At 38.8% G+C, this 27,335-nt stretch overlaps 1 protein-coding gene, 1 long non-coding RNA gene and 1 pseudogene across 2 annotated transcripts; 1 reads left to right on the forward strand and 2 right to left on the reverse strand.

Annotated features, from left to right (window-relative positions):
- LOC133545505 (major histocompatibility complex class I-related gene protein-like) overlaps positions 1–27,335 on the reverse strand; it is a 93,355-nt pseudogene that overhangs the window by 21,949 nt on the left and 44,071 nt on the right.
- On the reverse strand, positions 7,350–19,093 carry LOC133545404 (gastrula zinc finger protein XlCGF57.1-like). The gene is made up of 3 exons (XM_061890952.1): positions 18,957–19,093; positions 16,334–16,556; positions 7,350–12,717 (listed from the first exon to the last, which is right to left on the reverse strand). Exons 2-3 carry the CDS (start codon positions 16,554–16,556, stop codon positions 11,210–11,212), a joined length of 1,731 nt encoding a protein of 576 aa, XP_061746936.1. The 5' UTR covers positions 18,957–19,093; the 3' UTR covers positions 7,350–11,209.
- On the forward strand, positions 19,066–22,273 carry LOC133545509 (uncharacterized). Its single transcript, XR_009804855.1, has 2 exons — positions 19,066–19,407; positions 21,054–22,273. It is a non-coding gene; the product is annotated as an uncharacterized LOC133545509 (long non-coding RNA).

Genomic DNA, 27,335 nt, shown 5'->3' on the forward strand with positions numbered 1-27,335 from the left:
TTGTCAACGAGTGTGTTGTGCCACAGAAATGGCAAGAGAACTTTCTAATGTCCAGGTCAGCTGTGATTCTTCTTAGCGAAAAACATTGTTCCATTGTCAAAAGGGGAGACAACGAGAATGCGGGCTCCTGTGGACCAGGGACTACTACAGAAAACAGCGAATGCATTTGGACTGGCAAAGCAGACTATCAGTTGTTGTCCGCGATGTAGGTCGAGCGATTACTCAACGTCTAGTTTGGTACTCCATCACTATCGTGAAACCATAAGGTGGTTGCGGCCGTCAAGTACAACCGCCAATTTCAGTCAGTGTCTTGACCAGATATCTGGGTCCCTAGATTGATTGTTATAAAATGTTATGTATCACATTGTTTTCTTTCACACGTCCATTAAAGATATGATTCATGTATGATGGCTCAGGTGTGAGTCACTACAATAGTTATAAGGTTGACTTTTAAAAGAAATGTGGCAATAGGCTAAATTGAAACACAGGGTAAGAATACACTTCCAGGTCAGAGGTAACTATGACTTGCGCATTTTTTTTCCGCACGTGCGTACTAGGTCACGTTGCGTCGGAGGGAGGGGCTCTTTAATGGTGGTGTATATATATATATATATATATATATATATATATATATATATATCCATATGCATTCGCTGTTTTCCTTAGTACTCCCTGGTCCACAGGAGGCCGCATTCTCGTTGTCTCCCCTTTGACAAATTGACAAAGTTTTTCGCTAAGAAGAATCTCAGCTGACCTGGACATTCGAAAGTTCTCTTGTCGTTCCTGTGGCACAACACACTCGTTGACAAACATATCCCACCAGGCTGCCGTTCTTCCAGCTGTCTTTTTCTACGGACTGCAACAGTACGTTGTCATGGATACATGACAACAACTTCCATCATACCAGTCATACCTGCCTGAGGCGGAGTGATAGGCTAGCTGTGATAAGGCTTTAGAATAGTAGCCGTGCTCAATATTTAAACCACGGTTAACAGCCAATCAGATCGCCGGATTTCACCTTTCCGTTTTATTTTTTTTAGTTTCTTGTAACATATTTACAGTACAAAAGCAGCTATAGAAAGAAGTGGATGAAGGGAAAAATTGTGAGTGATTCAAACACAAGTTGGGGAAAAGATTATAACAGTTCATTTATGTTTATTTACAATGTTATATTGCATGAATGTATTTCTGATGTTGTTGATGGACAGTAGGCTATGTTAATTGACAGTATGATGCACAGTTGCACTACAGCCCTACACTAAAGAGTAAAGATGAGAACTTTTAGAAGATGTCTCCTTTGCTTTCATTTTAGTTACTTTACCCTATAACATCTGCATGACGTGAAATTATGATTGCTAATGTAAAAAAAAAAAAAAAAGTAAACTTTCAGAATGCTGCCTTGGAGCACTTTTGTGTCCCCACCAATCTCAAAATCAAACCTACTCCCTTACTATTTTAATATATACTATCTACTTTTTCTAAAAAAAAAAGTAAACTTGTCCATTTCAAATTTTCAAAACAAAGACATACAACTTTTTTTCCTAAAAATATTCAAATATTTAACAATTTATTGAAACGACAGTAGCATTAGGAAAGAAAAAAACAAAATTAATATTACACTCATGATATTATTTTTGTCTTTGATGCTAAACATTTTTATAATATATTTTAGAATGTGGGAGGTTTTCATTTTCTTTTTAAATTTCCTTTGGCATTATATATATCACATCTATATATCTATAACTTTCTCTCTCTCTCTCTCTCTCTCTCTCTGTCTCTCTCTCTCTCTCTCTCTCTCTATCTATATATATATACATATATACATACATATATATACATGTATATATATGTATGTATATATATATATATATACATGTGTATATATATATGTATGTATGTATATATATATATACAAGTGTATATATATATGTATGTATATATATATATATATATATATATATATATATATATATATATATATATATATAGTTTGACACCCAGTGGTGGGTTAGTTACTGAAAACCAGTAACTAATTACAGTTACTAGTTACCCTATTTAAAAAAAAGAGTAAACATTTAAACTATTTCTTTGTTTAAAGCTCCTATTAATTCCCTTTTAGCCTTCATTTCAGTACTTTTATTGCACTGGAGAATAATACAATCTGTTGATCAACTTGACATGCATTTGCATCACTGAACTCTGCTAAGCCATGTGGTCTACGCACAACACACAAAGACAAATATATGTTTTAGAGGGCCAATTTATTTCAAGCCAGAACAACAATTAGTTTCCTCAGTTCCCAAACGTTTATTGAGTGTTGTTTAAAGAAAAGATGATGTAACACAGTGGTGAACATACCCTTTCCCAACTACTTTGGCACATATTGCAGCCATGAAATTTTAAGTTAATTATTATTTGCAAAAAAAAATTAAAGTTTATGAGTTTAAACATCAAATATCTTGTCTTTGTAGCATATTAAACTGAATATGGGTTGAAAATGATTCGCAAATCATTGTATTCCATTTATATTTACATCTAACACAATTCCCCAACTCATATAGAAACAGAGCTTGTAGTTTAGAGATAACGAAAGATTGGCCTGGCCCACTAAGATCCCTCTTTATGTTTGTGAACTTTATAATTTATACATTTAGACTGATGTGACAATCAAACACTCTAGAAGTCTAGAATGAAAGAGTATATGAGAGAATTGAAAAAGTGTGTCCCTTCAATGCTGAATGATGAGCAGAGAAAGAGTTTGGAGTGTCTTCTTTAGCTTGCTTTCCATTTTTATGTACTCACTGTCCTGTGTCCAGGTACGTGGAACATGTTTTCCGTGCCATTTGCTGTTTGACGCCCGATATCATGCTAATTAGCTGCCTGAAATTGGGTGACTCCACTGTAGAAATAGCCTGCATGTCTTCTAGCTTATACGCTGCAATGTCTCTACCAATGTTGTCCTGGCTAGCAGTGCCTTCGTTAAAATTCAGCCACTGTTGCTTCGATGGTGTTGGAGGTGAAGGTGAAGTATGTCTCTCTTTTCTAGCTTTGTCGAAGCATTTTGCATTTGTAGCTGTTTCAGCATATTTGAATCACTGTTCTGGGCAGTAGATATGATCTTGGATCCAAGACACAACTTACATTTAACTAAAATTTAATTTTCTCTGTGTTCGACAAGGGAAAATAGTGAGAATATCTCCATGTTAAGGAACTCGACTTTGGCTCGGCATTGATGTCTTGTTTGTAAACACAGACACACCTCCCCGCCCTCCACAGACACACACACTGCGCCTCTTCTGCAGCTCTCCAGTAAAACACACTCAGATCATCTCAGTTTTTTGCCGATACTACATAAAAAATAACATAAAATAACGCTGTATCGCATCATGTAGTAACGGTAACTGAGTTACTGAGTATAAACAAAATAACGCGTCAGACTACTAGTTACCGCCTAAAATAACGGAGTTACAGTAAAGCGTTACTTTGTTACTTTCTTTAATCTGTGCATCCATGTACACATATATGTCAATTATTAGACTCTTTTGAAAAGAGTAAACATTGTTAATAACTGTTTGCATCCTGTTATATTAGTCTGAGCGCACTTTGATGCTTCTCGAGCTAGCTTAGCTTGCCAGTTAGCTTAGCTTGTAACCTGCTAACAAAGAGAGGCGGAAGTGATCTAAGCAGAGATCAACTGTGAGTGTAAAGTGTTGTGATTGTGTGAAAATGTGCGAAAGAACGATAGCAGAGTACGAGGAGGAACTTTGTCCAACAAAAGAGGAGAAGGAGCGACAACATCAAAAACATCAAGTTTTGTTACACAGAACAGGTCTGTATACTTTTCACTCCCACATGTTTACTAAATTTATATTTATTATTAAACCTATTCTTGAATAAATTGTCTATAGGAAGATGAATTTTCATGTGAGGATGATGCTATGATTGTTTTATGTTGTTCATAAAAACAAGACAGTTTCAGACACACAATATTTATGAGACGTTGGTGTTCCTCTTAGTTTGTAACAATGTGTATCAACATGTTTACACAAAACTCACACAGTCACCGGGGAAATATTCCAGAGAGCAGGTTAAGTTCAAACTTTTGAGTATGTAAAATGAAGTGTATTAATCGACTCATATCATGTTCTACACTCGGTGAATGTTTATATTCATCTCGGAGAAAGCAAATCACCAGGTTTGAGTAAACAGTGGTATTTCAGTTAGAGCACATGATAAGATAAGGCCCCTTAGTTTGATATTCGCAGGTGAATTGGATCACTTCTCGTAGGAAAAGAGGCCCTAATTGGGACTTTGCAATGCAAAAGCGACAACCATATCCTTGAAAGGAGACTACCTGTCTAGCTCAAATGCCAACCTTCAAGTTATGACGTAAAGCAGTTGTTTTCCAGACACTTACACATGAACATCTCCTTTCGTGGTCAGGTGGTGCTGTTTAGCTTTAGCACACACCCAGATAGTGAAAGAATAAATATAGAAAATGATGGTTTCGCTTCTCTGGGAGAGGAGTCCTCCATATTTGACCTGACCTCCTCCCAGGATCCGCAGTCCGGTGTAAATGACGCTGGCTGGTAATAAAGCAACTTTTGGTTCATTAAAGCGTCTCCGACGTCTCTTTTGATCCATCCGCACTGCTGTACGAGGATGACAAGACCGGAAATATACTTCAAAATCTGGAGACTTTAACCTCCAAAAATAGAGAGGTGAGACAAAGTCAGAGTCAGTTGCAAAAAAACACTGAAAGGGATGGGAGTGTGGCCGTGCCAACAACCTGAGGGTTCCTGGTTCGATCCCCACCTTCTACCAACCTCGTCACGTCCGTTGTGTCCTTGGGCAAGAGACTTCACCCTTGCTCCTGATGAGTCGTGGTTATTGCCTTGCATGGCAGCTCCCGCCATCAGTATGTGAATGTGTGTGTGAATGAATGAATGTGGAAATGGTGTCAAAGCCCTTTGAGTACCTTTAAGGTAGAAGAGCGCTATACAAGTGTGAGGAGGCAGAGCCGACGGCCCAACGGCGGGGCAGGGCACGCTGCAGCCCTGCCCAAGATGGCGGCAAGGAGGCGGAGAATGCAGCGGAGCGTAGAGGCGGGGCGTGCCGGGAGCGACGTCGCCACAATCTAAATCAGGTGCGTGGCTCACACACCGGGACACAATTAATCCATCTCCTCATGATGTATAAAAGGGGAGAAGGAGGAGAGATCGTGGAAGGAGTAGGAGAGCCGGCAACAGCAACAAAAGAGCAAGAACGACAGAACGCAAGATACGAGAGATGAAGACGCGGCCGACTGAAGAGCGGACCGGAGAGCGAGAGACGGAGAGCGAGACACGAAGGAGCGAGCAGTGGGAGCGACGACGGCGCAAAAGACATCTGCCTTTATTGAAAAATAAAAGAGTCAAACCTGCTCAAAAAGCGATGTCCTTCCTGGGTGGTCAGAGGAACCCGAGCGGCAAGAGCAAGAGTCGCCCACAAATGGTGCCCAACCCGGCTGGACCACCGGAGGCGGGGGAAGACGATCCCCTGTGGGTTATCGTGAGCGCTCTTACACAGCTCGCAGCAAGCAGCCGCCAAAATCGCCAACTCATGCAAGCGCTGGCGAACAAGGTGGGGGGAGGCGGCGAGTGCCCCCCACGCCAGTAAAGTCTTGGCTAAAGGGACCCACCTGGAAGGCGGGGCTAAGGAGGCTGCAGGGGCGTCTGCAGACCAGCAGGGCACGCTGTCTGCCAAAGAGAGGGAGGACGAGCTCGCCTCGGTAGAAGAGCGGGAAAGACAAGCAGAGGAAAAGAGGAGACGGGAAGAGGAAGAGAGGAGAAGACATTAAGAGAATTTAGAAAGATGGAAAAGGAGCGGATGAGAAGGGAAGAAGAACTGGAACGACTCGCAAAAGAAAAGAGGAGGCTGGTGGAAGAAGAGAGAAAAAGGAATGAAGAAAACATGAAAGAGGAGGAGGAAGAGAGCGTGAGGAGGGAAACGGAGCTTGAACGGTTAGCCATGGAGTAGAGAAGACTGGTGGAGGAAGAGAAAGAAAGAAAGAAGGAAGAGGAGAGGATGAGACAACAAGAAGAAGTAGAAGATGAATCAGATGATGATGATTAAGATAAAGAAGAGAGAGACAAAGAAAAAGATGAAGATAAAAACAAAGAAATGGTTGTGGCTGACTCACAAACGGAAGAGGACCACACGACGCCAGCAGAGGGCGAGGATGAGACTTCACCACCAGAAGACAAAGACGAAAGGAAGGAAGGAAATGAAGAGAAGACAGGTGGTAGTCTTCACTTCCCGCCCCTTCAAAAAAGGGAGGGGGGAGTTGGCTTAGCCGGTTGGAGTTCCGGCTTGCATCTGGCGATGGAGGTATGTGGAGAGGCGGAGCCGACGGGCCAACGGCGGGGCAGGACACGCTGCAGCCCTGCCCAAGATGGCGGCAAGGATGCGGAGAATGCGGCGGAGTGGAGCGGCGGGGCGTGCCGGGAGCGACGCCGCCACAATCTAAATCAGGTGCGTGGTTCACACACCGGGACACAATTAACCCATCTCTTCATGATATATAAAAGGGGAGAAGGAGGAGAGATTGCGGAAGGAGTAGGAGAGCCGGCATCAACAACAAAAGAGCAAGAACGACAGAACGCAAGACACGAGAGATGGAGACGCGGCCGACTGAAGAGCGTACCGGAGAGCGAGACACGGAGGAGCGAGCAGTGGGAGCGACGACGGCACAAAAGACATCTGCCTTTATTGGAAAATAAAAGAGTCAAACCTGCTCAAAAAGCGATGTCCTTCCTGGGTGGTCAGAGGAACCCGAGCGGCGACAGCAAGAGTCGCCCACAACAAGTATAACACATTTACCTTTGTTCCAATAACCCCATTGTTCAAATGTTTGTTCCACTTTGGGCGCGGGCATCTTGTCTGACTCGCACCATGCACAGCCTTCCTTGTCACATATTGTTCCTTTTACCGCTATCCATCCAGTAATTCAAACTGATCCAGCAGCGTGATTGAAGATTATTTTTACTTACAAAAATCAAGGAACCAGGAAACTCTGGAAACAAAATAAAAGGTAGCCTATATAAAACAACATATATGTGCACATATATGCACTGATTGAAAATACAGAACTATAATGCCCATATTTAGACTTTCTCCATCAAACGCCATCTTGCTTTCCCCTCGTTCTTCTTCTTTTTTCTATTTCCAGCAGTCTAGTAGAACATCTTAGGTGTATTGCTGCCCTCGATTTCCCCCTTCTGTCCTATTGTCAGGTGCAAACACATAATGACATCTATTAAACAGACAAGAAACAAGGACTCAGGCAGAGACAGTTACATTTGGTTCAACGAGGAGAGATTTATTGGACTGTACTTTACAGAAACAACTTGGGCTCTAAAGTAACAGTCTGACTTGCTCCAATATTTATTCAGGGGGGCCCTGAATACATCACCAAAGTTCCTGCTAGAGGAATCTGGGTAATCAGCAGCTCCAGACACAATATATGATTATAGAAAAATGCAAATGTGCTGACACTCGTGATATCGCCCTGTCTCTGCTTTGTCTGCATCATGGCAGGTGGTGTTTGGCCTTGGCTTGTCAGCAGGCCTTTCCTGGACACAAACGCTGATACGAGACGGCTAGCAATGGATTAGATTACAAGTTGTGCTTTTGCACAAAGACGAAAAAACACAACTTCATCATAATTGATAATAACTATTATAACGACCCTTAAGCAAAAGAGTTGTGTGACAAATTATACATAATTATCCTAACACCTATGGCCTACACTACATTCTACAGTCCGGTAGGTGGCAGTATGAACCTTTTAAGTCATGGCTGCAAACTGCCAGTAAGAAAAAGAAGTAATGGAACTGGTTGCTTGTTTCTCTCACGAGATCTGACAACATTTTAAATACAACAATTGACAGGTTGACAACATCCAAACAAACCAAGGCATCTGCAATACATCTCAACATTACACACATCCTCAAGGCTGAGTTAGTCTAGAACAGGGGTCACCAACGCGGTGCCCGCGGGCACCAGGTCGCCCGTAAGGACCAGATGAGTCACCCGCTGGCCTGTTCTAAAAATAGCTCAAATAGCAGCACTTACCAGTGAGCTGCCTCTATTTTTTAAATTGTATTTATTTACTAGCAAGCTGGTCTCGCTTTGATCGATATTTTTAATTCTAAGAGAGACAAAACTCAAATAGAATTTGAAAATCAAAGAACATTTTTTAAAGACTTGGTCTTCACGTGTTTAAATAAATTCATTTATTTTTGTTACTTTGCTTCTTATAACTTTCAGAAAGACAATTATGGAGAAAAAATACAACCATAAAAATGATTTTGGGATTTTTAAACACATATACCTTTTTACCTTTTAAATTCCTTCCTCTTCTTTCCTGACAATTTAATTCAATGTTCAAGTATTTTTTATTTATTGTAAAGAATAATAAATACATTTTAATGTAATTCTTCATTTTAGCTTCTGTTTTTTCAACAAAGAATATTTGTGAAATATTTCTTCAAATTTATTATCATTGAAACTCAAAAAAAATATTCTGGAAAATCTAGAAAATCTGTAGAATCAAATGTAAATCTTATTTCAAAGTCTTTTGAATTTCTTTTACAATTTTTGTTCTGGAAAATCTAAAAGAATTAATGATTTGTCTTTGTTAGAAATATAGCTTGGTCCAATTTGTTATATATTCTAACAAAGTGCAGATTGGATTTTAACCTATTTAAAACTTGTCATTAAAATTCTAAAATTAATCCTAATCAGGAAAAATTACTAATGATGTTACATAAATTCTTTTTTTTTAGTTTTTTCAAAAAGATTCGAATTAGCTAGTTTTTCTCTTTTTTTTTCGGTTGAATTTTGAATTTTAAAGAGTTGAAATTGAAGATAAACTATGTTTCATAGTTTATATTTATTGTGAGAAATCATTAAGATGATCAGTGTTTCCACACATAAATATCATTAAATATTAATAATAACATGGCATTAAAGGTAAATTGACCAAATTGGCTATTTCAGGCAATTTATTTAAGTGTGTATCAAACTGGTAGCCCTTCCCATTAATCAGTACCCAAGAAGTAGCTCTTGGTTTAAAAAATGTTGGTGACCCCTGGTCTAGATGATGAAGTAAGCTGTAAAATACTTGAAAGTCATGTGAAGAAAATATTAGAAAAATTGACTGCGATAATAAATAGAATAAAATACATACCCACAAATATTAACTACATTTATTGTACCGAACTTTAGTTGAAGCATACATTGTTTATTGCATAAAGGTCTGGGGCAGTGGTTCTTAACCTGGGTTCGATCGAACCCTAGGCGTTCGGTGAGTCGGCCTCAGGGGTTCGGCGGAGCCTCCGCCAGGAAGGTCAAGACACACCCAACTCATCGTGTAAATGAAAACTTATCCCTATCAGTGCATAATGGATACGGCAACACCAGAAGTCAGACTGATTTGGAGGTGTGTAATTCGTTGTGAGTTCATGCACTGTGTTAGTTTTGTTCTATGAACAAGGTGAATAAAGTAATGTTTTTATTTTACGCTAAAGAAGGGTTCGGTGAATGCGCATATGAAACTGGTGGGGTTCGGTACCTTGAACAAGGTTCGGAACAACTCGTCTGGGAACATACATATAAAACAATCACACAACAATATTTATATTACACAAGAGAGTAATAAATACATTTAATAGAATGGATTATAGAGATCCAACAAATTATTCATAAAGTCACACATTTTAAAATTGTATAAATATGACTGTTCAAATGATATATAAAGTAAATAATAATATGCTTCCAGAAGTGGTCCAGAAGATGTTTCAGATGTGAACCAGTAAATATGAACTAAGAGGGATTTATGTGTACTCAAAAGCCAAAGTATGAACTCATGTAAAATAAATATGTACATCATATAAAGGATTTCATCTATGGAATCATGTACAATTAGAAAATAAAATATGTAACACTTCATTATTCAAAAAAACATATATAAAACACTATTATGAATAAGTATAAAAGTGAATTATGAATATCTACACATAAAATGTTTATTGTATGTGACATATTTTATGTACTGTTTATTCTCACCTTTCAGTCAAATTTTTGTGCTCATTTTAAAGTACACGAATGTGTATATTAACTCATGTATTTGACTGAAATAAAAGCACTAATCTGAAGTGTCGAATCTATAAATGTTAGAATCATAATAACAAGATTGTGTTACAAACACAACAATGATGTCACACATGTTATACAGTGGGGCAAAACAATATTTATTCAGTCACCGATTGTGCAAGTTATCCCACTTAAAATGATGACAGAGGTCTGTAATTTTCATCATAGGTACACTTCAACTGTGAGTGACAGAATGTGAAAAAAAAATCCAGGAATTCACATTGTAGGAATTTTAAAGAATTTATGTGTAAATTATGGTGGAAAATAAGTATTTGGTCAACCATTCAAAGCTTTCACTGATGGAAGGAGGTTTTGGCTCAAAATCTCACAATACATGGCCCCATTTATTTTTTCCTTAACACTGCTCAGTCGTCCTGTCCCCTTAACAGAAAAAAACAGCCCCAAAGCATGATGTTTCCACCCCCATGCTTCACAGTAGGTATGGTGTTCTTGGGATGCAACTCAGTATTCTTCTTCCTCCAAACACGACAAGTTGAGTTTATACCAAAAAGTTCTATTTTGGTTTCATCTGACCACATGACATTCTCCCAATCCTCTGCTGTATCATCCATGTATCCATTTTGGTATAAACTCAACTTGTCGTGTTTGAGGAAGAAGAATACTGAGTTGCATCCCAAGAACACCATACCCACTGTGAAGCATGGCCAGGTGAGTCGCCCGCTGGCCTGTTGTAAAATATTTTGAGCCAAAACCTCCTTCCATCAGTGAGAGCTTTGAATGGTTGACCAAATACTTATTTTCTACCATAATTTACAAATAAATTCTTTAAAAATCCTACAATGTGAATTCCTGGATTTTTTTTTCACATTCTGTCTCTCACAGTTGAAGTGTACCTGCGATGAAAATTACAGATCTCTGTCATCATTTAAAGAGGGAGAACTTGCACAATCGTTGGCTGACTAAATACTTTTTTTGCCCCACTGTATTTTCTGATGTTGTCAGAAAGTAAAATTTAACAAAGTTTTGACCGTTTATTTCAAATCCTGCATCTTCATTTGCTGCTGCTGTTCTCACCAGCACACTTGTGTTTCCTACACTGGTACTTATAAGAGAATCTTTCACCACACACACTGCAACTCAACACTTTCTCTCCTGTGTGTGTTCTCATGTGTACTGTAAGAGTGTTTAGGTGACCAAAGCTTTTGTTGCAGCTTGAACAGGAGTATGGTTTTTCACCAGAGTGCATTATCATGTGTGATTTTAATTGCTGTCTTTCTATATAACTTTTACCACATACTGAACATTCAAACGGTTTTTCACCAGTGTGTGTTCTTAAGTGTACTTTTAAACTTCGATTTGATACAAAACTTTTACCACATTCTGAACAGGAAAAAGTTTTTTCTCCAGTGTGTATTCTCATGTGTTTTTTCAAATGGTCCCTTCGAGTAAAATCTTTCCCACAGATTGAACATGAAAAAGGTTTTTCTCCATTGTGTATTCTCATGTGTGTTTTGAAATGGTCAATTCGTGTAAAACCTTTACCGCAGATTGAACATGAAAAAGGTTTTTCTCCAGTGTGTATTCTCATGTGCGCTTTGAAATGCTCCCTTTGAGTAAAATCTTTACCGCAGATTGAACATGAAAAAGGTTTTTCTCCAGTGTGTGTTCTCATATGTACTTTTAAACTTTGATTTATTACAAAACTTTTACCACATTCTGAGCAGGAAAAAGGTTTTTCTCCACTGTGTATTCTCAGGTGTATTTTCAAGTAGTGCCTGTGAGTAAAATCTTTACCGCAGATTGAACATGAAAAAAGTTTTTTTCCAGTGTGTATTCTCATGTGTATTTTCAAATGTTGCTTTTGAGTAAAATCTTTACCGCAGATTGAACATAAATAAGGTTTTTCTCCAGTGTGTGTTCTCATGTGTACTTTCAGCATGTGTTTTAGTCTAAAATATCTACCACATTCTGAGCAGGAAAAGGGTTTCTCACCGGTGTGTGTACTCATGTGTCTTTTCAGATTACGATGGTCTTTGAAAGTTTTGTCACAGAGAGAACATGTGAAGCGTGTGTTGTCAGTGTGACATGTCTTATCATCTTTAGAGTCTTCATCATCAGTGTCAGGAGAGTGTGACGTTGTGTCCTCACTATCTGATAGTGGAGCTAAGAGCTTGTCTGCTTGTGATCCTCCACAGTGGTCTCCATCAGCTTCTGTTGTCATGTGTTGTGTTGAGCTGCTGCTTGGAGGCTCCCCCCCTCCCCTCTCCTCACTTTCACCTTTGACCTCATCACCTTCACTCTTCACATGGACACCAGTCACTGGCATCTTGGTGACATCAACCTCCTCCAGTTCTTCAAGATGCTCTCCCTGCTGACTGACGCTGTGTTCCTCCTCTTCCTCTTTAAAATGGAAGGTCAGTGGGTTATTTCCTTCCCTTTGCATTTGCAATGTATGTGGCGCCTCTTCTTCCTCCTTGATGTGGAAAGGCTGTGGCTCCTCCTTGTCCATCCTGAAGCTCCACTTCTGTTGCTCAGAGAGAAGATGTTCTTCACAGACGTCTGCAGGACACAAGAAGACAAACATGCTCGAGAGGACTCCATCTTTATTCAGTCACATGTTAGGAGCGATATTGATAAGATTTTACCAATTCAGATTTCATTTTCAATTTTGCTTTAAGATTCGGTTATTTGTGGACTCACTTTTGCTTTCAAATTCGGTAAAAAGAAGAAGATTAGCACCAAAAGTGTGGTCTTAAGAGGCCCAGACCTTACGGGTCCCCCATGAGGTGCCAGAAGGCCCTAAGGGCAATATTCTGCTTTGAAAATATCTATAAAATAAAATTATTTTTGGCTACAAAATAACAAGACGCTACACGTTATTTTTTGGTATTTCACAAAACTTTCCTCCACAAGGTCTTTCTTTGTCCATGTGATGTCAGATGAAACAAACATTGAGCTGTTTGGCCACAATACCCAGTAATATGTTTGGAGGAGAAAAGGTGAGGCCTTTAATCCCAGGAACACCATTCCCACCGTCAAGCATGGTGGTGGTAGTATTATAATCTGGGCCTGTTTCGCTGCCAATGGAACTGGTGAATTAAATGGGACAGTGAAAAAGGAGGATTACCTCCAAATTCTTCAGGACAAGCTAAAATCATCAGCCCGGAGGTTGGGTCTTGGGCGCAGTTGGGTGTTCCAACAGGACAATGACCACAAACTAGAGATGTCCGATAATATCGGACTGCCGACATTATCGGCCGATAAATGCTTCAAAATGTAATATCGTAAATTATTGGTATCGGTTTCAAAATTTTAGGGATCAGTTTCAAAAAGTAAAATGTATGACTTTTTAAAACACAGCTGTGTACACGGACGTAGGGAGAAGTGCAGAGCGCCAATAAACCTTAAAGGCAATGCCTTTGTGTGCCGGCCCAATCACATGATATCTACGGCTTTTCACACACAAGTGAATGGTCAACAGCCATACAGGTCACACTGAGGGTGGCCATAACAACCATATTAACACTGTTATAAATATGCGCCACACTGTGAACCCACACCAAACAAGAATGACAAACACATTTCGGGAGAACATCCGCACCGTAACACAACAAACACAACAGAACAAATAACCAGAACTCCTTGCAGCACAAACTCTTCCGAGACGCTAAAATATACACTCGCCGAAGTAAAGTTTTAGAATGGCCTTCCCAAAGTCCCGACTTAAACGTACGGACAATGCTAAAGAAACAAGTCCATGTCAGAAAACCAGAAGCTTGTGGATGGCTACCAAAAGTGCCTTATTGCAGTAAAACTTGCCAAGGGACATGTAAGCAAATATTAATATTTCTGTTTGTATACTTTTGACCCAGCACATTTGCTCACATGTTTAGTAGAACCATAATACATTCATAAAAGAACCAAACTTCTGTGATGAGGTGGCGACTTGTCCAGGGTGTACGCCGCCTTCCGCCAAAATGCAGCTGAGATACATACATCGCGCTTGCAACGAGATCCTGTTTTTTCTCGAGTTAACATAAAAAGGAGAAAGCAATATATCTGCGTCATTTCATTTAAAAAAAAAAAACACTTTCCACTGTGTTCAAGAGAAAGTTCCACAACTGTTCACGTTATCCCACGCTTGTGCTACAGCACTCATCTCATTGTGCAACATGTGAATGTTTGAAATGGAACTAAACGTGATCTCTGAAAGGGGTACACATTATTTCCAAAGCAGGGCCCCCATCCACGTATACAATACTAGTACATATCTGAGGAAAAGCAACATTATTTTGTTATTTTAAACATAAGTGAGCCATACCACCTATTAGGGTTGTACGATATACCGGTATTAGTATAGGACAGTGATACTAATGATATACTTTTCCGGAACTATTCTGTCTTTGAAACGTACCGGTCCCACACCGCCCCTCTCCCGCGTTGAAGTCACGTCGTGACATTGCTGGTTTACGAGCAGACGAGCATGTTCGGCGGCACACAATCACGAAGTACTTAAAAGCAGACACAGTGTGTAGACAGAAAAGGGACAACGGACACATTTTGGCTTAAAAACTAACAATAAAGGTGAAGTTGTAACACTGAAAAACCCTCAGGAAGAGGTGTTTTAAGACATGGCTAGCTATCTAGTGGCTAACGTCCATCCGCTGTCAGCAGTGTTTTAGCTACTTCTAAATCACTAATCCTCGCCTCCATGGCGACAAATAAAATATGTTTCTTACATGTAACATTATCACTGGAGGACGAGGAACAGCTCAACGTGCTTCACTACAGACCGTAGCTCACCGGCATCAAAATGTAAACAAACGCCACGTATTTACCCGATACTACTATGATTACGTCGATATTTTTTGGTATCACAACATCTTCTTTCATTTTTTTTAAAAGTATATTATGTTTGAAAACCCAGGAAATATGTCCCTGGACACATGAGGACTTTGAAGATGACCAATGTATGATCCTGTAACTACTTGGTATCGGATTGATACCCAAACTTGTGGTATCATCCAAAAACTAAAGTAAAGTATCAAACAAGAGAAGAATAAGTGATTATTACATTTTAACAGAAGTGTAGACAGAACATGTTAAAAGAGAGAGTAAGCAGATATTAACAGTAAATTAACAAAGAGATTAATAATTCATTTTCTACCACTTGTCCTCAATAATGTTGACAAAATAGTAGGTGTATAAATGAGACAATACGTTACTGCATATGTCAGCAGACTAATTAGGAGTCTTTGTTTGTTTACTTACTACTAAAAGACAAGTTGTCTTGTATGTTCACTATTTTATTTAAGGACTTGACTGCAATAAGAAACATATGTTTAATGTATCCTAAGTTTTTTTGTTAAAATAAAGCCAATAGTGACCTTTTTTTTAGAAAAGTACCAAAATAATTTTAGTACCGGTACCAAAATAATTTTAGTACCGGTACCAAAATATTGGTAAGGTTACAACACTACCACCTATATTTGAATATTGTCTAATGGAAATGACTTCTGTCTGATAATCACATTAATAACCAGTGTTGGCGTTAACACACATTTTATGTCTTTGTACGCATTGAAATCAAAAAGGACGTGAATTTCCGTAAGTCCGTGCGTCCCTGGGATGCAGAGTTTTTTTTTGTTTTTTTTTAACCGACCAGCCTTCTCCGGGTCAAAACTCCAGTTTGCTTGTTTTTTTTAATTGATTATCGCTTTCCGCCGGTGTTTTGTTTTGATTATTGTGACGGTGCGCTATTATCAAGCCGTCACTTGAGGACAGGCACGTCAACGGGAGCAAGCGCCCTGTCGGTTGGTAGAGTGGCCGTGCCAGCAACTTGAGGGTTCCAAGTTCGATTCCCGTTTCTACCATCCTAATCACTGCCATTGTGTCCTTGGGCAAGACACTTTACCCACCTGCTCCCAGTGCCACCCACACTTGTTTAAATGTCACTTAGATATTGGGTTTCACTATGTAAAAGCGCTTTGAGTCACTAGAGAAAAGCGCTATATAAATATAATTATTTTCGCTGATTCACACAATTGATGAGCATTCATTTTTAAATGGTGGTGTTAAAAAGCAAGTATATCTCCATCTTTAGTCATAAGTGTGGCCCCCGGATGAACATGTGTCACAAACATTGTATTAATTGATATGTGGATGTTGTGCTTACTTGGACTGTGATGAAGCTGTGAGGACTCAGGTGGTTTGTCTTCATGCTCTTCAGTCTTCACAGAGACAACAGTCAGTGGAAACTTGCTGAGATCCGCCTCCTCCTGCCCTGGAAGAAACTTTTCCTCCTGAGTAACCCAGAGATCCTCCTCTTCCTCTTTAATGTGGGGGGGCTGTGGATTCTCCTGCTGCTGAAGGGAACGTTTTTCTTGACGAGCTTTCATCTGTTGGACGTCCGCAAGACAACACAAACAAACTTCAGCTTAGACGTGTCAAATATTTTTTAGTCTATCAAATATAATATTTTCCAAGTGGACTGACACCACTTCGTGGTGATGTTCTTCTACACATGGAATAATCATCAGTTATTGATTATTATGAATTGTGTAATTAATCATGTTTTCTGCAATTACATTCATTATTGATAAAAAGGAACAACTTATACAAAACCTCCTGCTGGGATCTTAATACCGTCATGACTCCATGAAGTCAGTCTGCACGTATAAAGGTTTCATTGTGCTGCAGCATCAAGTGACGCCAACTCGCTCCTCCCACTACCAACCTACCAGCCAACCTTGACGTGCACCTCCAAAATAGTCCCACCTCACGTCAACGGTGACCAGGACTGCAGAGCTGTGGTCGGTTGGCTTTATTTTTATGCGCAATATCCTCTCCTTGTTCTTCCTTTTACGAAAGCAACATTTTTAACCCGACAGAAAACAGACAGAAGTGCAGCGAAGCACGTGTAACAAGTGCCAGCGAGTGTGGCCGTGCGATAGTATGTTGGTTGAACCCCACTCACACCTTAAGAAATTAGGTGGCGTCAGAATATATATACACTATATTGCCAAAAAGTATTTGGTCAACTATCCAAATGATGAGAATCAGGTGTTCTAATCACTTATAAAATCAGGCACTTAGGCATGGAGACTGTTTCTACAAGCATTTTGTGAAAAAATGGGCCGCTCTCAGTGATTTCTAGCATGGAACTGTCATAGGATGCCGCCTGTGCAATAAATCCAGTCGTAAAATGTCCATGCTCCTAAATATTCCAAAGTCAACTGTCGGCTTTATCATAAGAAAAGTGAAGAGTTAGGGAACAACAGCAACACAGCCACCAAGTGGTAGGCCATGTAAACGAACAGAGAGGGGTCAGCGGATGCTGAAACGAATGCTCTGCAAAGACTTTCTGCACAGTCAGTTGCTACAGGGCTCCAAACTTCATGTGACCTTCCAGTTAGCCCACGTACAGTACGCAGAGAGCTTCATGGAATGGCTTTCCATGGCAGGGCAGCTCTATCTAAGCCATACATCACCAAGTCCAATGCAAAGCGTGGGATGCAGTGGTGTAAAGCACATCGCCACTGGACTCTAGAGCAGTGGAGACGCCTTCTCTGGACTGATGAATCACGCTTTTTCCATTTGGCAATCAGATGGACCAGTCTGGGTTTGGAGGTTGCCAGGAGAACGCTACATTTCTGACGGCATTGTGCCGAGTGTGAAATTTGGTGGTGGAGGAATTGTGGTGTGGGGTTGGTTTTTCAGGAGTTGGACTTTGCCCCTTAGTTCCAGTGTTCAAAGTTCCTTTGAACTTTGAATGCTCCAGGATACCAAAACATGTTGGACAATTCCTTGGGATGGCAATTCAAGTTCATATGTGAGTAAAGGCAGGTGGCCAAATACTTTTGGCAATATGTATATATCTATATATATATATATATATATATATATATATATATATATATATATACACATATATATATATATATATAGATATACATATTAGAATATTTGGGTACCTCATGCTTTGATTACAAATAAAATATTGATGCATGTTCAATTTGCGTGCAGTATACTAAAGCCATTTTTATTATTTAACATTTATTTCAATAAATGTCTATTTTTGTCTAACTGAATGAGCATTAACTGCTTACAATTGTGCAAATAGTGTGTTCGTAATAACAAGCATCAGTTGTTTTAATTTACATAATATGTCTGCCCGAATGCAGCTGAGATAGGCTCCAGCACTCCTCGCAACCCTAAAAAGGGACAAGCAGAAAAACAACGGATGGGTGGATGTCATCAGGGTAATAGAAGTGCGTGCAAACAACATAATTTGTATTTATTGCTAATAAAGTTAGCACCAGCACAAACTAGACTACTGCAATGTATGTGTAATACATTATATTACACTGTCATAATAATACATGCATCCATTTTCTACAGCTTATTCCCTTTGGGTTAATAATCATTTTAATTTTTTATCCTGTAAACTGTCTTTGAGTGCACTAAAAAGCCCTATAGCAAATACAATTTATTATTATTATTATCGTTATTATAATAACATGTGATTTTTTCCAGACTTAAATTACGAGACGTTCGTTCCTTTCTAGTAACACATATTTAATGATGTTAAGCGTGACTGTAATATACAACAAAAAAGAGTTAAAGTATTAAAAGGGTCAATATAATTCTCATAGAGAACATATAAAATACACTCCTCACAATAAAACGCTAGCATTTGCTACAAAGGCCTGCTAGCGGGCTAACGCTACCACGTTAGCTTCGAACAACATATCAGGTATATAAGATAAATATTTTAAAAAATATATAATTTATATTACCTCATAAGCCGCGTGTAGAAGAGAGGAGTGGAATATATTATTCCTATTGTTACACCAGCAACTCTTAAATGGGACTTTTTCTCTTGTTCTGTGGCCGGGCGAAGGAAGTGTGCACCACTCACTATTGTCCCAGTAAAACACGTGTTTGGCCAACATTTGTTCCGCGGTGGAGAACACCTCGATGACGTCACACAGGAGGAAGAGCAAAACAAGATGGCGTCTGGCTAAGAATACGTTGTTTTGGTTCTTATGGTTTCTTGGTCTTAATTACAACATGCATGTGCACATGTGTGTCGTTTAACAGAGTAAACGTCGTTATTAATTGTTTGTATGCGGATACATTAGTCTGTGTGCACTTTGACGTGCTAGCCTAGCCTGCTGGTTAGCTTAGCTTGTTAGCTGCTAACAAAGAGAGGCGGAAGTGATCGACACATCAAAGCAGAGATCCACTGTAAGTGTATTTTAATACACATTTTAAATACACACTGTAAATATATATGTAATGTAGAAACATTATTAATAACATGTCATATTTACATATCTTGCTCATTTTAAGCATACAATGTCTGCTCTCACTGGGATGCTGACTGATGGGATGTTCATATCTTCCTGTTTAGATGAAGAATTAATCCTCTAAAAGGGGGAAAAAAGGGTTTGTGCAAAAGAGCGTATTTTTGTGTCTTTCTTGCCATCTCCAGGTCGAAGTTGGATGTCAAAGTTGACCAAGTTCTCGTTTTTTGTCCATGACATTCTACTATATAAGTGAGAAGCATGATTTATAATCGAGAATTAGCTTTCACCATTTTAGACGCGAGAAAGCAGCTCCGTATGTCAATATAGTGGCATAAGCTAGTTACTTCTGTGATCAATGCGCCGCTAAAAGTAGGTCCTTATCATTAGCGCTTAAAATAATTTTTTTGCCAATACTTGGTTAATATTCAGGTCACAAAATGCAAATGGAGTATTGTTGGCAGTTTTTGGATGGTTATTTGGAGGACTTTGTGGGTCTAATAGAGGAGCTCCCATTGAGTCCAATGTTTGCTGATTTTTGCTCACGTTTATTTACAAATTAGAATTCATAAAAATTTAAAGCATATGTCTTATATAAGGATTGTGAATGACAGGCGACATTTAAAAAAAATATGGAGTTTCCTTTGAATTTGTCAGATAAGTAAACAGTCCTTAAATTAAAGATGAAAAACAATCGAGGTTGTTTATAGATATTATCCACAATGAAGTTACAGTAAAACTAAGCACACAAGGGAAAGTACAGATGAATTACACATATGTGTAAGAATCATATTAACCACCAAAATATTGTCTCGTTCTCCTAAAGCCAATATCCAGTATACTTTGGAGAGCTGACCGTATCGTCACACCCTTAGTTGAAAGCATACCAATTCCATGACATGACACTTCCACGTAATGTAGAACAGTAATACCACATTTTAAACATACACACACATCAGAAGAATATAAAAAAATATATATATTTGGTGGGCCAAACCAAATGACTCGGCGAACCAATGTTTGGTATGGGCGATACAACCTAAAAATATATCCTAATAAAAATATAAGTCAAGATATATCATTTCGTATATGAATGGTGGTAGAAGAATTTCAGAATGGGTTACAAAAGCTCCTAATTTGGCAGCTGACATATGCAGTAACATATTGTGTAATTTTTAATTGTATTATTTTGTCGAAACAATTATTATTAATGTACTTGTTTATTTACTGTTAATATCTGGTTACATTATTTGACATAATAATCCTGGAAATGATGTAACATTTTACTGCATATTTCAGCAACTAAATTAGGAGTCTATGTAGCCTGTTTTAAAATGGTTCTATTAGTAATTCTATACGAAATAATATATCACAAAATCCATTTTAAACCATATCATCCATCCATTGTAAAAAGTCCTGTCGTCCTTGTTTGTTTTCTTTTCCTGTGAATAATGTTGTAAAGAGCAGCGTGTTTGTGCGTCACTGAGATTTCAAGACAGTTCATACAATAACTTGTTTTTCCTAAGTGCATGTAAAAGTACTGAATGCATTGTGTGACTGAGCAGAGATGGTGTGTTTGTCTTGCAGACGTCTGTGAAGAACATCTTCACCCTGAGCGACAGAAGTAGAGCTTCAGGATGCCGAGGGAGGAGCCACATTAAGAAGGAAGAGGAATACCCACTGATCCCCTATTTTAAAAAGGAAGAGGAGGACCCACTGACACCACATTTTAAAGAGGAAACGGTGGATCCACTGACCCTTCACATTAAAGAGGAAGAGGAGGAACATAGCATCAGTCAGCAGGGAGAGCATCTTGAAAGACTGGAGGAGGTTGATGTCACCAAGATGCCAGTGACTGGTGTCCCTGTGAAGAGTGAAGATGATGAGGTCAAAGGTGAAAGTGAGGAGAGGGGAGGGGCGGAGCCTCCAAGCAGCAACTCAACACAACACATGACAACAGAAGCTGATGGAGACCACTGTGGAGGATCACAAGCAGACAAGCTCTTAGCTCCACTATCAGATAGTGAGGACACAACGTCACACTCCTGACACTGATGATGAAGACTCTAAAGATGATAAGACATGTCACACTGACAACACTCACTTCAAATGTTCTCACTGTGACAAAACTTTTAAATACCATGGTTATCTGAAAGTACACATGAGAACAAACTGGAGAAAAAACTTTTATCTGTTGAATCTGCGGTAAAGGTTTTGTAGAAAGTCAGAATTTGAAAAAACACACAATATTACACACTGGAGAAAACCCCTTTTCCTGTTCAATCTATGGTAAAGGTTTTACTCACAGTCAGAGAAAGTACACATGAGAATACACACTGGTGAAAAACCTTTTTCCTGTTCAACCTGTGGTAAAGGTTTTACACAAAGTCAGAGTTTGAAAGAACACATGAAAATACACAGTGGTGAAAAACCTTTTTCTTGTTCAATTTGTTGTAAATAATTTTTAAATCAACAGTCTGTAAAAGTACACATGAGCACGCACACTGGTGAAAAGCCGTTTTCCTGTTCAACCTGTGGTAAAGGGTTTATAGAAAGTCAGAATTTGAAAAGACACAAGAGAACACACACTGGTGAACAATCACATTCCGGTTCAATCTGCAACAGAAGCTTTTGTGACCGATCAAACCTTGTAGCACACGAGAACACTCCCAGGAGAGAAAGTGTGGAGTTGCAGTGTGCGTGGTGAACGATTCTCTTATAAGTATCAGTGTAAGAAACACAAGTGTGCTGGTGAGAACAGTAGCAGCAAATGAAACTGCAAGATTTGAAATAAACTGTCAAGACTTTATTTTTGACTTTCTTACAACATCAGCACATATAACATGTGTGACATTTAGGTAATGGTAATAGTTTCAAGTTTATTCACAATACCATATTACAAATTACAACAGTAGTGAATATGCATTTAGGGATGGTGGTAAGTGAAAGGGTCCCCCAAATAAACCTTTTGGCAGGGGGTCCAGAGGTCAGTATATGCATGGAATGCTGAAACATGGTGGTAAGCACAAACATGCTATATGACAGACACAAAATAGGGTGCCCAAGAGCAAGCATACACATACATACATACATTCAACCACACACAACCCCAACAGTAGTCTACCCCGAAGCCACATGTGACAATGCTAATCCTCTAAAGGAGCACTAGCCATTCACATGAGGCATTAGAGATAGGTGGTTGATAGGTACGATTGCAGTTTATTTTTGAAGTTGGAGAATGAATTCAGCATCCTGAGGCTCTCTACAAAGATCTTTGGTCCCCTGCATACAACACTTCGAGCAGTACAAGCCAGTACACAATGTTTACCTGATATCATGTCAAAGTTACGAGTGTTGTGGGCATGCGGGGGATGACAGATGGGAACTAAGCTACAGAGCCTGAGATTCAGCCTGTGGATGACTTGATAGGTTAGACAATCATTGTGATAAATATTGAACTCTGTCAGTCTAAGGAGATGATAATTATGGAATAGATGTCAATTCGGGGCATTAAACTTGGACCATGACAGGGCCCGTACGATTTTCTTTTGCATGGATTCTAATTTGTGAAGTTAGGTAGGGAAGGTGTTACACCAGATGACATTACAGTAGATTAGATGTGGTTCAAAGAGAGTTTTGTATAGAGTGAGTAAAACATAAAGAGGAAGATAATGACGAAGGTGAAAGAACAGGCCAACATATTTGGATAGTTTGTTTAACAGATGGCTAATTGGACATTTGAAATGTAGGTATTCATCAATGATGACCCCCAGGAATTTTGTGGAGTTCACTCTCTGTATTTCCTCCCCATTGATGTTGTTATGGCAGTATTCAGTATTTGTCCGTTTTTTATTGTAACTCAATAAAATAAAATTTGTTTTATTAACATTAAATGAGAGCGTGTTACATTTGAACCAGGAATCCACTTTCACAAGTTCTGAATTCAAAGTTTCTTGTAGGTCGAGTAGGCTCCTGTGTGAGGTAAATAAATTTGTATTGTCAGCAAAAATGATTTCATGAAAAGTTACGGAAGAGTTTATGAAATCATTTATGTATACGATAAAAAGGAGAGGCCCCAAGATGGATCCCTGGAGAACCCCATAATTTATGGTCATACAGGGTGAGTTGGGATCATTGATGCATACACATTGTTGTCTTCCGTACGGGTAAGAACGGAACCAATCGAGAGGTACCCCTCTGACACCATAGTGGTAGAGCTTATACAGTAAGATCTCAAAGTCTATTGTGTCAAAGGCCTTCGACAGATCCAACCAAATACCAATACCACATTCCCCTTCTTCAATAGTCAATGAATATTTTTGAGAATGTTGGTAAAATAGAAATTGGCCGATAATCGTTCATATCATTTTTATCACCTGATTTAAACATAGGGATCACTTTTGCCACTTTGGACATTTTTGGTCGGCACTAAGTGACAGGTTTATACAGTGACAGAGGATTTGTGATCACATTTGCTATGGCTTTCAAGATTTTGCTACATATTCCGTCTACTCCAGCTGTATGTGATGACTTCAGGTCCTTAATGATCGTATAAAGCTCACTGATGTCGGTTGGCTGCATGAAAAAAGAGCTAGGGTAGCTGCCTGATAGAAATTCTTAAAGGAACACCTTGGGTCTTGACTTATCTTACTAGATAGGTTTTCCCCAATAGAAGCAAAAAAGTATTGGCAAGATCAACCCTAATGGTCCTTGTATCTGGGACAACAGGGGCCTTATGTCCCTTGTTGAGAACAGTATTCAGCACATTCCATGTTCTTGTACAATAGTAACAGTTCAGAATATTAGTTGCACTTACTTTTCCTGATAATATGAGTTAATTTATTTCTATAATTCATGTTTTTTTCTTTGTTGACAGAGGTAGGGTTCAAAATATAACATTTGTAGAGTTTATTCTTTTTTCTGATAGACTTTAAAAGCCTACTGAAACTCACCACTACTGACCACGCAGTCTGATAGTTTATATATCAATGATGAAATATTAACATTGCAACACATGCCGATACGGCCTTTTTAGTTTACTAAATTGCAATTTTAAATTTCCCGGAGTTTCTTGTTGAAAACGTAGCGGATTGATGATGCGTACGCGTGACGTCACTGACTGTAAGGATATATTAGCCCTGCGCACACACACAGTAATAAGTAGTCTGCTTTAACCACATAATTACACAGTATTTTGGACATCTGTGTTGCTGAATCTTTTGCAATTTGTTCAATTAATATTGGAGAAGTCAAAGTAGAAAGATGGAGTTGGGAAGCTTTAGCCTTTAGCCACACAAACACACGGTGATTCCTTGTTTAAAATTCCCGGAGGTGAAGCTTTCCTATGGATCAGGGCGGTGAAGTAAACATGGATCCCGACCAAATGTCAACCAGCAGTTTTCGGTGAGAAAATTGTGGTAAAAAGTCGCCACTTACCGGGGATCAGCTGAGCTTGTGCCGTCCATACAGCTGCCTTCGACTTCCCTCAGACACTGGCCTCAAGACCTCAAGACACCCGACTATCAGGTACTATTAAACTCACTAAAACACTAGCAACACAATGGAAAGATAAGGGATTTCCCAGAATTATCTTACTAAATGTGTCTAAAAACATCTGAATCGGTCCCAATGCAATCGCCTTTTTTTAACTTGATTTTATTTTTATTTTTTTTCCAGCCCTTCGCTATCAATATCCTCAAACACAAATCTTTCATCCTCGCTCAAATTAATGGGGAAATTGTCGTTTTCTCGGTCGGAATAGCTCTTTTTGTTGGAGGCTCCCATTAAAAACAATGTGAGGATGTGAGGAGCCCTCAATGGGTGACGTCATCGTCCGCTACTTCCGGTACAGGCAAGGCTTTTCTGTTAGCACCAAAAGTTGAGAACTTCATCGTCGATGTTCTCTACTAAATCCTTTCTGCAAAAATATGGCAATATCGCGAAATGATCAAGTATGACATATAGAATGCAGCTGCTATCCCCGTTTAAATAAGAACATCTCATTTCAGTAGGCCTTTAAGATCCCCCTTGTATTCCAGGGATTATTGTTTGAGGTATGATTTCTGATATATTTTTCAGGGATTATTTCCTGAATAGCATCCTGAATCATTTTAATCAGGTTTTCATATTCAGCATCAGGACAGGTGCAATTAAACACAGAGTCCCATTGCCTGGCAAGCAGATTATTATTTAGGTGTTGTAAAGTTGCATCGTTGAGTATTTTAGGAGGTGGGAGGGGAGAAGTTTTGCCAGAGTCAAAGAATAGAACTATGGGAAAGTGGTCTGTGATATGGGATTGCACCACCCGTCACAAGATTTGTATTCCGGATGTTAGTAATAATGTTATTGATTATTGTTTTTGAAGCATCTGTGACTCGAGTGAATCTATTGATGGTGGGGAACAAGTTTTGCTCCATTGTTGTTTGTATAACAATCTTTTTATTGTGCTTTCTCATTTTTAGATTAGATGTTTTATAATAGTGCTTTTTTTCAGTCAAGTACATGCATTAATATGCAACATTGTGTACTTTTATCTAAAATTGAACAGAACAAGTTGACTGAAAAGGTTAGTGTAAACAGTAAAAGACATATTTTACATACAATAAACATTTCATGTGTATATATATATATATATATATATATATTCATCATACAATTTTAGACTTATTCATGATAGTGTTTTTTATAGGTGTTTGGAATATTGAGGTGTGACAGATTTGTATTTCTAATTGTTAATAATCCCATAGATTAGCACCTTTATATGATATACATATTTACTGGTTCACATCTGAAACATCTTCTGGACCACTTCAGGAAGCATATTATTATTTACTTTGTACATCATTTGAACAGTTGTCTTTTATACAATTTTAAAATGTGTAACTTTATGAATCATTTGTTGGGTCTCTAAACCATTTGATCAATTATCTTTATTACTCTCTTTTGTAATATGATGACTGCATTGTGTTCGTTTTCAATGTATGTCCCCAGACCTTTATGCAATATAAAAGTGAGAGAAAATGACTGAATTGTTTGTGGAAGGATGGTTTTGTTCTTACAAACTTACATTTGTGGGTAAAACAAAAACTCTCATTATAGTGTTTTTATTCTTGTTAACACCCCCAAAACAATATCAATATCAATCAAAGTTTGGAGGGTCAGGCAAAAGCCCATATTGTACATCATCTCACAGAGATTTACTTTGCATACATTCATAAAATAAACTGTTTATTTTGTTTCCCTATCACAGAACGAACAAGTCTTGTCTTCAATTGCAAAACAACATCCTAAAAATGATTTTAAGTGATCAATTCAGGGCTTTTTTTCTTAAATGAACTCCTTTGCCTTTGGAAGAATGGAGACTTTCAAGTTATGTGTATCTGTATTTTCTTCCGGTAAAGAATAAATAGTCAATAATTTAAAAAGATGATATGCTGTAATTAGAATATTTTGAACGAAAGCCTTTATAATTGTTTAAAATATTTTGTCTATTTGCAGGTCCTACTTAATAAAATCTTCCATCCATCCATCCATTTCCTACCGCTTGTCCCTTTTTGGGGACGCGTGGTGGTCGCTCGAGCCTATCTCAGCTGCATTCGAGCGGTAGGCGGTGTACACCCTGGACAAGTCGCCACCTCATCACAGGGCCAACACAGATAGACAGACAACATTCACACTCACATTCACACACTAGAGCCAATTTAGTGTTGCCAATCAACCTATCCCCAGGTGCATGTCTTTGGAGGTGGGAGGGGCCTCCCCCAGGTGCATGTCTTTGGAGGTGTGAGGAAGCCGTAGTACCCGCAGGGAACCCACGCAGTCACGGGGAGAACATGCAAACTCCACACAGAAAGATCCCGAGCCCAGGAT

This window comes from Nerophis ophidion, linkage group LG28 (assembly GCF_033978795.1).
Source record: "Nerophis ophidion isolate RoL-2023_Sa linkage group LG28, RoL_Noph_v1.0, whole genome shotgun sequence".
In the NCBI taxonomy this organism is placed as follows: domain Eukaryota; kingdom Metazoa; phylum Chordata; class Actinopteri; order Syngnathiformes; family Syngnathidae; genus Nerophis; species Nerophis ophidion.